The sequence below is a fragment of the Pezoporus occidentalis genome, unplaced genomic scaffold (assembly GCF_034315485.1).
Source record: "Pezoporus occidentalis ecotype Australia unplaced genomic scaffold, CSIRO_AGI_Poc_V1 ctg72, whole genome shotgun sequence".
NCBI classification, from domain to species: Eukaryota; Metazoa; Chordata; class Aves; order Psittaciformes; family Psittacidae; genus Pezoporus; species Pezoporus occidentalis.
In genome coordinates this window covers 1,700,486-1,712,658 of record NW_026916072.1, presented here as the reverse complement: position 1 = coordinate 1,712,658, position 12,173 = coordinate 1,700,486, and the positions used below count along the sequence as shown (strand labels likewise).

At 40.5% G+C, this 12,173-nt stretch overlaps 1 protein-coding gene and 1 non-coding gene across 2 annotated transcripts; both read left to right on the top strand.

Annotated features, from left to right (window-relative positions):
* The first annotated feature begins 4,278 nt into the window (after nt 1–4,278).
* Nucleotides 4,279–11,572, top strand: TIPIN (TIMELESS interacting protein). Its single transcript, XM_062601705.1, has 8 exons — nt 4,279–4,547; nt 5,020–5,178; nt 5,946–6,039; nt 6,990–7,065; nt 8,113–8,235; nt 8,749–8,812; nt 10,519–10,716; nt 11,109–11,572. The coding sequence occupies exons 2-8, from the start codon at nt 5,049–5,051 to the stop codon at nt 11,273–11,275; spliced, it is 852 nt and encodes a 283-aa protein (XP_062457689.1). The 5' UTR covers nt 4,279–4,547; nt 5,020–5,048; the 3' UTR covers nt 11,276–11,572.
* LOC134155040 (small Cajal body-specific RNA 14) lies at nt 9,601–9,735 on the top strand. The gene has a single exon (XR_009961409.1). It is a non-coding gene; the product is annotated as a small Cajal body-specific RNA 14 (non-coding RNA).
* Nucleotides 11,573–12,173: the final 601 nt, after the last annotated feature.

Sequence of the window (12,173 nt, the reverse complement as noted above, 5' to 3'; positions counted from 1 at the left end):
CTGTCTGTGGGGACTGTTCTTGATGCTTCTTTAACAGTTTTAAGGTTGGACGTAGAAGACCTGAACAATTCGAGAATGAAGCCGTGAGCCCACACCACAGGAAGAACAGCGCCTTCTTTAAACAAGTTAATTCTGGGGAGAAAACCACCAATATAAACATGAGGTTAAGCTTTCAGACAACAAAAGCCACCTCTCGCTGCTGATAAAAACTCCCATGTTGAGGCTTAAACACCAACTTGCTCCCACCCAGCTATAAAGTACTCATTTTTCAGACAGGAAATCTGCTGCATAGTGCATTAATTAACTGACAGAGAGGAGATGGAGATGAGATCTGAGGAAGAAGTTCTTCCCTGTGAGGGTGCTGAGGTGCTGGCACAGGGTGCCCAGAGAAGCTGTGGCTGCCCCATCCCTGGCAGTGTTCAAGGCCAGGTTGAACGAGGCTTGGAGCAACCTGTTTGGAAGTGCATGAGCTTTAAGGCCCCTTCCAACACAAACCAGTCTGGGATTCTATGATTAAAAACTACTTTGATTAAAAATATTACATTACTTTTGCAAACCACAGAAGAACCCCACCATGGAATTCAGAGTGGGTTTTTATAGAAAGTATTTAAAATACATGTGTTATTATCACCATGCTTCCAGGTAACAACTTCTTCCTAATATCTAAGTCTACCCTTTTTAATTTAATTAATGCTTTTATAGCAACTGAAATTATGAACAAAGTCCCCTTTATGTTACATGAAAACGCTGTATCTTTCCTCACATTTACCTAGCTCTAAAGTGGAAAAGACTGAATTACTATTTTCCCAGTTTTCCCGTCAAAAACACGCTCCCTCCTTCCAATTCCAGGATTAAGAGAGAGCTCCCTCCTCTGGAACACTTCATGCTTGCACTGCAAACTCAGTACTGGGGAATCTTGGACAATTGCTGAATTCACCCATCGCTTTTAGAGTCCCTTTTTCCTGCAGCACGAAATCAAAGATAGTTTGAATTGGCTGAATATAGAAATAAGGTCACGGCAGGGGGGTGGAACTGGATGATCTTTAAGGTCCCTTCCAAACCAAAGCAGTCTGTGATTCTATGATTAATGACTACTTTGATTTAAAATATTACTTGACTTTTGGAACCCACAAAAAAATAAAATACATGTTTTGGGAATTTGGATATTCTCTGTGGAAGGAGCTGCATTTTGCTTTACAAATGGGTGCTTCTGAGGGTGGATTACAGAGAAAAAGGTGAAGATAAAAAATAGAAGGTAGTGTAATACCTGTGAAAGACTTGTGAGCAGGGAGACTTTCTGACTTATTGATTCCACCACTGCTTGGAAAAATACAAGTTATGTCTCTGTAAATAGAAATGCAGCAAAGAAGCTTGTCATCATTACCTCTTTTTTCCCTCATGGAAACTTGAATCTTGTCTAGCTTCTTGCATGAAAAGAAAACATGCAAGAAACAGGATACATATACGAGAAACATAATTACAATCTAATTATTGTATAGATTAATGCATCACTTAATCAAACCAACTTTTAAAACTCGATTGCCATATAAAGCTGCTTATTGACTGCCAAAACGTAGGCTTTGGTTGTGAGATTTGATGTTTCAGAATCTATTTAGTGGTTAACAAAGCAATAGAAGGAAATAATTAGTCCCATAAGCAATGGAATTTAAGGAGCCTGATTCGAATTTGACTGAAATTGGCCAACAGGATCAAAAATTATTAAAAGAGGGCTGACAGACTGACTTTCAAACAGCTTTTCAAAGATCTTTTTCAAAGATCAGGGTCTTGCACACCCTGTTCTCCTCAAGAAGCTGGGATTGAAAAGAACACTGTGGATAAGAATACAGTCTTGAAAGTTTAGTAATATACTAAAAGATTAGAAATTAATGTTGAAGATGACTGTAGAACATAAAACTTAGATTAAGTTATCAAGGTATAAATCACAAATAACTGAAGTTTGCTCAAGCTGTGAGATGTGATCTCCCACTAACACAGCGACCATGTTACCGGTTTTGCGCTAGAAAAACAGATCTGCCAGCGCAATATTTAGAGAGTTTCTGCAGACAAGTGCAGCTCCCATTGGAGTAAAACCTTTCAAATGTAGAAGTAGCCAATTACTTAACAGATTTTCTTCACTATGTATTTAACAGAAGACAGGAAACAAGACTGAAATATAAGGTGCTCATTTTCTGCAGTTTTTCTAATGAAGTGACACTATTCAACAGAGAAACAAGTAATAATATTTCCATTTCATTGAAACTGGAAGCCAGAAGCATTTTCTAGAATAGAGGCAAGCTAGGTTTGTTTTTTATTTTCCCCTGACTTATTATTTTATCAGCATGTGGCTGGTTATTCATTTCCTGAGGAAAAAAAAAGCCAATAATCAATGCCTGCCAGCGTATGCTTTTCATTTAATTAGGAACAGAGGACTGGAAAGAACCACCCAGGTCATCAAGTCTGGTCTCTAATTAAACACTCTGCAAAAATATTGATTAATCAAAGCTGCATAAATATGGTAGGTTTTATAACACCGTGCCCCTCTGCAGAGATTGCAAGTGGCCTGCTTTAACACTTGTATAGGAGGTTTTATACCTTTCCAACACTTTTTTCCTGTCTGTTATCTCCTTGTTCCGGCAAAGGCAAAACACAACAGGACAGAAGTCTGCTTATGCAGACGTGGGTATATGGAGACTGTTCAGCCACACAAATTCATGCTCCCTTCTCCCTGCCTTTGCTCTCGCAGATCCCAGCTATGCTACTTCTGTTCATTTAACACTGATTTTGCAGAAAATATGCAGGGACTTAGAGGGATTTGAAAGTCTTGAGCCTCTAATCAGTTCAGCTGACATTAGCCAAGTATTAAAACCCACTTGCTTCACATATAACCTCCCCCCCATTATATTTTAAAGAAAACATTGACATGAAAAGATGTATCACACTAATAGTTACGAATCACATATTTAGGCTACACCAAACACCTAACTAATTTGTTTGTAAGGGGTTTATTTAATATAAAGAGTAAGTTACTTCCAAAGCAAACAGCTCATCATATAGACATTTGATTTTTAGTAATTTTCTATGACAAAACTTTAGTGTTTTAAGATGGAAATTAGCAGTATTAGATCTATTATTATTACTATAGCTTTGTGTTTCCTTAATACTTCATGTGCCTCAGTCATTTGAAGAAATTGGCCATATCTAAAAAGATAAATGGATTCAGTACTAACAAATCCATTACCATGTTCTCTCTACAGTTAGTGTATCCTTGGCTAAAAAAGATGTTGCTGCATTTGGGAATGCACATTTTAAACATTAAGTGTTAATATCATTCTGACTAAAAGATAATTTTTATTTTTAATCTGGAAAGTAACAACAATTGATTTTCATTGTCATACTGAAAAGAATACATTAAATTACCAGAAACAGCATATGTCAAATATGAATTTACAGAGAAAAAAGGGAAAGCCAATTCCTTCAATGTATTAATATGGTATTACTTTCTCTCACTTTGCTTAAAGGAAGAACCTGTTATTTAAGTCAGATATACGTCCATGGACCGACCTGTAAAACTACACTGAACTTTCCAGGTGCATCCGAACTGGAGACAGAACTTGGAAACTCTCATTTCTGCAGCTCAACCCCTTTAAAGGGAATTTTATGTGCACAGCTGCCACATATAAAGAGGGCTTGGTATATTCATTACACACAATTGCAAACTACTTAGTTTCAAACCACCAGGCGGCTTTAGCTAGTACCTGTATGGAGGAAAGCTTGGGATTGTTGCTTGCCCTGGAAGCCCTTTCCTCAGAGGTACGGAAGCGAGGAAGGGCTCAACAGGCTCATTCCCGGACCTGATTGCTCGCGGGGCCTCGCATCCTCACAGTCAAACTCCCACCGCCGGTAACTCTCGCCTGAGGCGGTGACACCCCATGAGCCGCCTCAGAGCCCGCCTCAGCCACACCTTCACCCTCCCCTCCCGTCCGCTTTTGGCGCCAAAACCGCCATGGCCTCCCTGCCGCGCATGCGCCCTGTCACGCAGCCGCCGCCGGGTGACTGCTCCCCTCAGCCGGGCCGTTCGGGCACTCGCGAGAGGCGCGGTTATCGCGGTACGTCCCGGGCGCGCTTCCCGGCTGGAGCCGGCGTTCATTGGGGTCGGAGAGGTGGGGAGCATCTTTAAGCACCTCTCGCCCCGGTGTGTACGGACCTGTCTTCCCGCTTCATCTCACTTCCCACCGGTGGGAGCAGAAGAGCCCTCACCTCACCTCACCTCACGTCCTGCGCGCCTCAGGATGGCTGTAGCGGTGTGAGGGGAGCGCGGCCTCCTTGGCGCCCGGTGGGCTGTGGCTGTGGAAGTCTGGCCCTGCAGACCCCAGCGACCTTCTGTGGACTCCCTCAGCCTCCGTGCGAGCCTCGCAGCCCGGAGGAAGGGAGGGAGGGAGCTCACAGTCGAAGGTCAGTGCAGTCGGAGCTGCTTGGGGTGTTCCCTCGTTATTAAGCTGCTTCAGAAACAACTTTCCCTTAAAGCAAGAGCCGTTCCTGAGGCCGTGGTGAGTCCGGGTCGTGCTAAGCCCGATGTGATAAAAGTTTTTGGAATTAGCTTCGCTGGAGGAGCCCTGAAAGGGGAATCCGCCTCTAGACTGTTTCTGAGCGGGTGAACTGTAAATTAGAGGAATTATCCCCTTGCACACCTGCGGTAGCCTTGGATTATCAGGAACGTGCGTGGCAAAAAGCTGTCTTGAGAAGTGCTTTGGCTGGAAATCCATGCATTTTGTTCTATTCCTGTGGCCTGTACCTACCACTGCCAAGTCCCTTTGAGGATTTGAAACACAAATCCTTATTTTATTCAGCCCAGTGAGGCTGGATTGTATCATCCATCTGCATAGTATCTGCTGCTTAATTTGTGTGTCACTTTTTATTAGCTGGCATTTCTTTTCTGTGGAAGCTGTATGTATTTGGTGTTTATCTGCTTCTGTGGCAGCCTTTTCTTCTCTCTTTAAATGCTTTTGGTATTTCCTGCAGGAGGGAAGAAGAGCTTACCTGTGGCAGTGATGGATCCTTTGGAGAACAACTTTTTTGATGTTCCTGATTATGAAAACACAGAAGATGAAAGGTTCCCACCTCTCCCACCTCCTGCCTCTCCAGGAAGAGATGATGCTGAATGGGCTCAAGCTAATGGAGGTGAGCACCCCTGACCCCTAAAGATCCTTTTTTGCAGTATGGGCAATGAAATGCTGTGAAATCAGTATTACTGATGGTGTCCTTCACTGTCTTGAGTTTACTGTCTTGTACAGGTAAGAGAGCAAATCACAATTTCTATTGTTATTAATTCTATGCTGTCAAACTTGTGGGGAAAGTTTCTTCTCGTAGGTTCCACGAAAATATGTTCACAATTGAATCCTTATAAAATTCAAGCTCTTCTGACAAAATGTAGATAATTATGCAGGTGTGACCTGTTGCTCCTCTTTTTTATTACTTGGAATTAAGAAGAAGCAGTGATAAACATGTTTGCCTTAATCCCTGCTTTGCCTGTGTTGCTGGTGGTTTATGTCTTTCAGAATTGTCAGTGGAAATCTTGAGGCACACCTATCAAACTATGGTTGTTGATACTCTCCGTTTCTTAATGCTTAGAAACAACGTTTACTGTTAGTATATTCTTGTCAGAAATACAATCTAAAAGTTCTAAAATTAGGAAATTTCCCTTTTAAGGAGCTTACTTTTGCTAGAAAAGGGGATTCCTCAGTATATTTTAAGAGACTGATTTATTTCCAGTCTGTTTTGTGGGATAAGCAATGTGAAATACGCAGATGTCCTTTTGGAGTCCATACCTGCAGTGGAATTCTTGTGACCTGCCTTTTTGATAGGGTAGAAACTTAAAATGTACATGATGCAGTTCTAGTTGATGCCAACTGCATTGTATACTTAAAGTTTGTTGTTTTCTTTGTTAGAACCAGATGGGAACCAGCAATCACAAGCAAAGGAGTCTGCTGCAGCTGTACGGAAAGCAGTTAAAAGGCCAATGCCTAAACTAGATGCCCAGAGGTAATAGTTTTTACAAAATAATCATTCCTGTGATGAATTTGTTATATAGCTGTGGGAAAATGATTAAGGTTACTGTGTTCCCTGCTTGGTCATAGCCAAATAAAGAGTGTTAGAGATGGAAATGCCTCTTTTACACTGTATCTCAGCCTTTTTATTCCTTGCCTACCTGTGTAATGCTGTTAATAGTCTTTCTTGAAGTTTTCTTGGGACTTAGTACATGACTAATACTTGAAGAGATAATTTATTATTTATACATAGGACTCTTCCAGCTGGATCTTCTTTATTTTCTTTCAGACATATTATTATAGATTTCTTTATTTAATTAAAGTCTGCATCAAAATAAACCTCAGTATAATGATGACTGTAAGACAGTACCTAAAGTACACTTACACCTGACTTACATACAGGCTGGATAAACTCTGTATAAGGGATTTTAATATTTTTTTGCTATTACCACTAAAACTGGTTTAAGTTCTTTATAAGCAATGGAAAGAATCTGAACTTTCCATTTCTTCTATTTTAAATACACTGATGAAGTCAGTGATACCACAAGGTGATGGTCACTCATCTAAGCAGTTTCACTTGGACAGTGTAGTTATTAGACCTGACCATTCAATTTTGTTTCCATGTCATCAAAAGCAAGAAGCTTCTTGGACTATGAAGTCAAAGTATGTACATGTATGTGAATACATGTATGGTGAATTAAATAAATAATAATGGTAGTCTTGGGTTTTATAGTAGTCTTTATCCTATTCTGTGTGTTTCCTTCATGACTTCTAATTCCGTTGTCTTTCTATATATCTATTAAATATTCCATGTATCTTTCAAATAGAGCTCTGCAGCTTGAGGCTATTTAAAGGAATTTGAGGGGGGTTTGTTTCTTTGTTATTGTTTTTGTTAATTAGAAGTAGTACGGGTTTCAAATAACTTCACCCATTTGCTATTACCAGGCTAATCTCAGAAAGAGGACTTCCAGCCCTAAGACACGTGTTTGACAATGTAAAGTTCAAGGGTAAAGGGCACGAGGTAAGACATAGGGAGCTTTTGTTTTGTTCCTGGGATTTGATAGATTGCTGCCCAACTGACAGGAGAAAATTGATACTACACTTTGATTAGCCAGCTTTTAGCAGTATTTGAATGTACCCTGATGGGGTTTGTAATTGCAAAATTAATGAAACACAAACATACATTAATATTTTAATAAAATCCCTGTTTTGATCGTAAAACTGTTTTCCTCTACTCCAAAACTAGAATATCATGTCTGTGACTGTTGCCCACAGAAGTGTTTTGAAATTGCAGCAGGCTAACAAGACTGCCTACTATGCCTGGAATACCTTCACAACTAGGAAGAAAATTAACTCTATATGAGGCAAAACCAGGACACATCTCATTTCATCATCGGTTTCCTTTGTTACTGAAATTATTCTGGTGCTGCTGTGACACCTCTATCACAAAGATTTTAATGCTGAAAATTGTGACATACCACTTAAGCAAAGAGAAAGCAGTACTTTCCCTACAGACCGTCTCATTGGCTTGGATACACTTAAACATAAAAGCTAATTTTTCCTTTAAGTATTAGATGATCAGCACATTTGCAAGGATGCCTGTGCAGCTCTGCTTTACAGGCAACATTCATGCTATCAATGAAAGACAGAAAGAAACAAGGAGATACCGCTGGTGTGAACAGAAATCTTTACCAGATGAAGTGATTTAGATGTACATTTTCTGTGTGTTCTGAGCATCAGAATAAATACCAGCTGTGTCCCTGTGGGTTCTTTTCAGTCTGGGTTCAGACCTAGGTTGTCTTAAGGCCAGGTTCTTGGAAGCTGTCGGATGTTTTGCGGTATCTAAATGCTTTTCCTGAACTTGGATTGCTGCTGTTCTTCTCACAGCTTGAAATTGCACTTTCAGACTTGGCTGTGGGAGGGTTACCCACACGTTCGTATCGCTTCAGTTTTCAAGAGACTTTCAAGCTGCAGATGCTTAATGCTTTCAGAAACATTACTGTCCTGTCTCCCTCTGCAGTCTCCTGACTTAGCTTTTACTAGCTGGATGTCATCTCCTATGCTCTAGGCAGAGGACCTGAAGACTCTTATGCGACACATGGAGCACTGGGCTCATAGGCTATATCCAAAACTGCAGTTTGAGGATTTTATTGACAGAGTTGAGTCTTTGGGAAACAAAAAGGAAGTTCAGGTACGTGTTGCTCCAGTAATGCATAGTCTAAGAAGCAGGTTTAGGAGAGCAGTTAGGCAATACAGGAAAACTTAAGTTGTAATACTGCTAAGGAGTATAATGTTATTGAAATTAATGTCTCTTTTTGTAAAAATAGCTCTTCCCAGTGTTTAAATTTACATTTAAACTTCCTTCAGTTGAATTCTGGAGGATTGGCTTCGACTTTTTCAGGACATCTTTAGCCAAATGATTTGCTTAAGAGTGCTGGAACTGATTGGTTTGGGGGTTTTGTTAATGTCAGAACCTGCAAAAGAAGGTTTCTGAAGAAGGCTGCTTCATCTGTCTGGTGGGAAATGAAGGACTAAGAGAATGAACCACAGCATTAAAAGTTGTGGGTCAAACAGAGGTGTAATGAAAGGAGAATTTTTTTTGCAGAGTTAAAAAGAAATTGGGAGTAGTGTTAAAACCAAAGCAATATTGCATAAAAGATTTTGTTACAGATGAAATATCACTGTTTTAGTCTCTCATTTGCAGACCTGCCTAAAGCGGATTAGACTTGACCTTCCTATTATACATGAAGACTTTTCAGATAACAAAGGTATGCCTATTGTGCTTAAAATTTACTTCCCCTCCTATTGACAAGAAATTAATGATCATTATAAGTTTCTAATGTAGAAGAAAGTGTTGAGTGGTCCCCTATTTTATAACCAAGCTTCTGTAAAACTTAAAACTGCAAAACAGAACTGGTGCTTGGACTAAAATGATATATATATATATACATATATATATGACAATAAATAGTGTGATCTACTGAAAGGAAATGGAAAATGGGTATTATTACCAGCGTTGTTAGGAATACTCTTCCAAAAAATCCTCAAACTGAAATTACGAAGTGAACACACTGGTTTGTATTGTACTCTTAGGAGTGTGCAGTCTGAAGAGCTGTTGGGTCTTATTATTGCAGAAATCAAGGCTCATTATACTGTTTATACTACACACTGTTGCAGTGAGTGTAGTGTTCTCTATAGGAAAGTACTTAGACTGTGGGCAGTGTGATGTCTGCTTCCAGTATCAAAGTCCACTTAGCAAGTAGATGATTCCAGTCTCTTCCAATCAGATGATGGTTTAAGAGTAGAAAAAAACAATGATTTTTTTTTTTAATAAATAGAGGGAGCAGAGTTAATTTGGTAGCTTGAAAGCAATTTAATTGGCAGAAATAAGAGAGTTTAGTAGTTGTTCCTGAAGTCGTTTGGAGTTCACACTTTGCTGAAACAGTTACCTACCATTGTCCAGTATATCTTCAGCTGAACATCAGCTCTCAGACCAGCCAGTCCTTGGGAAAGGTGTTCTCACCTGCAGAGACAACCTCTGGGGAGTTGGGGACCTGTGGCTGGCTTCACTGCTGGCTGCATTCACCAGGAATGAATGCAGCCGTGAGCAGCCACAGACAGTAAAGCCAGTGGTTCCTGCCGACAGAGTCTGTAGAGTCATCAGATTTTCTGTGCGATGGTTCCATACATTTGTACTTATATATGGTGCTGACCTGTTCTTAACTGTGTCAGTGAGTGTACTGCTGCAACTGTTCAGTCCAGTGGAAAAGCTTGAGTAGGTATCTTATGGTTTTGAAATAAAATTTCAAGCTAGAGTATTAATAACAAAAAACTTGTTGTTAGCTAACTTCTCTATTCACAGGCTTAAAGTGGCGCAGAGGCACAGACATTCTGGGCCTTAGGTGCTCTGCTTCGTGTTGGTGGTGAAGTTTGTCTGAAGGAGTTGGACTGCCTTCATTTTGCATGTTTTAATGTTGGCAAACGAGTAAATATTGCATAATAGTGGCACACTAAATTCAAAACTGATTATTCCATGTCTGTGTTTGAACCTCTGTGATTCCCATAGCTAGTCGTGCGATTTTCTAAAGGATAGTGTCCTATTAGTAGTAGGGATAGGAGGAAAATCATGTGGCCTTTCCATAGGGATTGTTTGCATTCACTGTCTCTTTTTAACCTTCAGGCACAGCTCATGACTGCTAACTCAGAGCTCTGCCTCTGTAGACTCAGGCATTTATTGTGTGTTCAGGATATCTGATAAGCAATGTTTCTGTACTTTGAATATCAGGTATGTGGACCTAGGCAGAAAATTGCCCATTAAAAGTAAATTACGGAATGATCTTCAGTTGTCAATGCAACTTTAAAGTGTAGAGCATAAAAATGCTTTAAATATGTTCTCTTGGCAGATACTGAGCAGTAGATCTCTCTAGGGTGAAAGCGTTAATTCTACTACTTTTCCCTCATTTTTTTTTATCAGATGCTGAAGGGGAAAGCAATGGACTGGATACAGCAGCTGAAGATGTAGGTTCCAGTTCTGGAAATGCAGAACAACTCAATTCTGTGTCTGCTACAACTCTCACAGAGGAGCAGCAGGAGCGAATCAAGAAGAACAGGCAGCTGGCCTTGGAGCGCAGGCAGGCCAAGATGCAGTGCCACAGCCAGTCACAACACAACGGTAACCAGCTTGGAACTTAAGTGTTGATGTTAAGGTCTATAGCCTTAGCAGCTCATGCAGGTGATTGCTGAGTGAGTTTAAAGGACTGGGTATGGGTTAAAGGACTCGTATGGGTTGTTCTTCTAGTCTATAGTAAAACGTGGAATTCTCAAATTTGATCTGGGTTCCTGTAGTTACACTCCTCCTAAGCTAGTTCAGAACTAGCTAGTTGCCATGCCAAGCTGTGATGGCTTTGTCTTTGATGAAGTGAAACTCAACTTGCTGGTCATCCTTGGAGTTGGCTTTCCTGCAGACACTGATTTTGGTGCTAGAAGCTGCAGTTAAACAGAGCAGTGGTGGCTTCCATGGTAGGGAATTGGTTTTGCTTTGTTGACTTTTATTTTTCCCAACAGAGCTCTCCACTAGTTACCCAGAAGAGGAGTTTAACACCCCTGTTGCTCAGGATCCTGCTGACCATATTGAAGACACCCCAGTTACTGCACTCAAAGTTGCTGTGGATGGAGATACAGAAGCTGAAGACGGAGACACAGATTTGGAATATGCCAGTGAAAAGCAGTAACCATTCTCCTTAGCTTTCTTCATGGAAAACCCCCAGTATTTTAAGTACTGTCATTATAGTTGCTGGCTCTTTTTACTATGACTTTCGTAAAGTTGGACTCTTGCAGCTGCAGATGAGTACCAGACAACACCACATTCATCTGTCTTTAGAACATCTTTCCCACCTCCCACAGGAGCCTTTAGAGAATGTTAATGAGAGGCTTTGACCTATTTTGCATTTTGTTAACACTTGATGTCAAACTGAATTAACTGGGAATATTGAGACATGAAGTTTCTATTAAAGTTGTGGTTATTTTAACAGAGTGTGTCTACAGTAGGAGGTAGGGTGGTGTCGGACCAGGGGCCTGGATTTTTTTAACTTACTTTTCAAGTATGTGCATCTCTGTCTTATAAAATGGAAGCTGTTACATTTCAGGAGTTGGTTGTATGAGGCTCTGACAAGTACAGGCCCTCCCCATTTCCCCATCACTTGTGCTCACAGTGTCTCTTTACAGACAAGTCCATCCCTCAGGGGAACATGCTTTGGTTTTCACCTTATTAGTTATTTATGTTCAGCTGATTACGTTCTCTGCCTTGAGGCTGTTTCATCCCTTTCTTATAAGTTGTTTCTTTCCCTGCACAACAGCCTCTCCCTGCTGGGGAATGAGAGGAGCAAGTAAATCCCTGATCCTTCCCTTGCCAGCAGGACAGGAGAGAGTGTTGTTCATAAAGAATAGAGTTTATGGAAGCTAAATTAGTACAAGAATAGATGAAATAAGTTTATGTCATTAGGTGTTACTTTATGCCAGATGTGCATATGGGGGATTTCAATAATTCTAGGTTAATGTGAAGGAGCTTGCCTTCATATTCTTGTAGCTGTGAGTTAAATTCCTGGAATAGAGCCAATAGGAGGAAGAACA

Bases quoted from the DNA above. Each gene is read 5' to 3' on its own strand.
- TIPIN (XM_062601705.1), top strand. From the start codon at position 5,049: ATGGATCCTTTGGAGAACAACTTTTTTGATGTTCCTGATTATGAAAAC. The intron at 6,040-6,989 runs GTAATAGTTTTT...TGCTATTACCAG, and splicing joins CCTAAACTAGATGCCCAGAG to GCTAATCTCAGAAAGAGGAC. The intron at 7,066-8,112 runs GTAAGACATAGG...CCTATGCTCTAG, and splicing joins TCAAGGGTAAAGGGCACGAG to GCAGAGGACCTGAAGACTCT.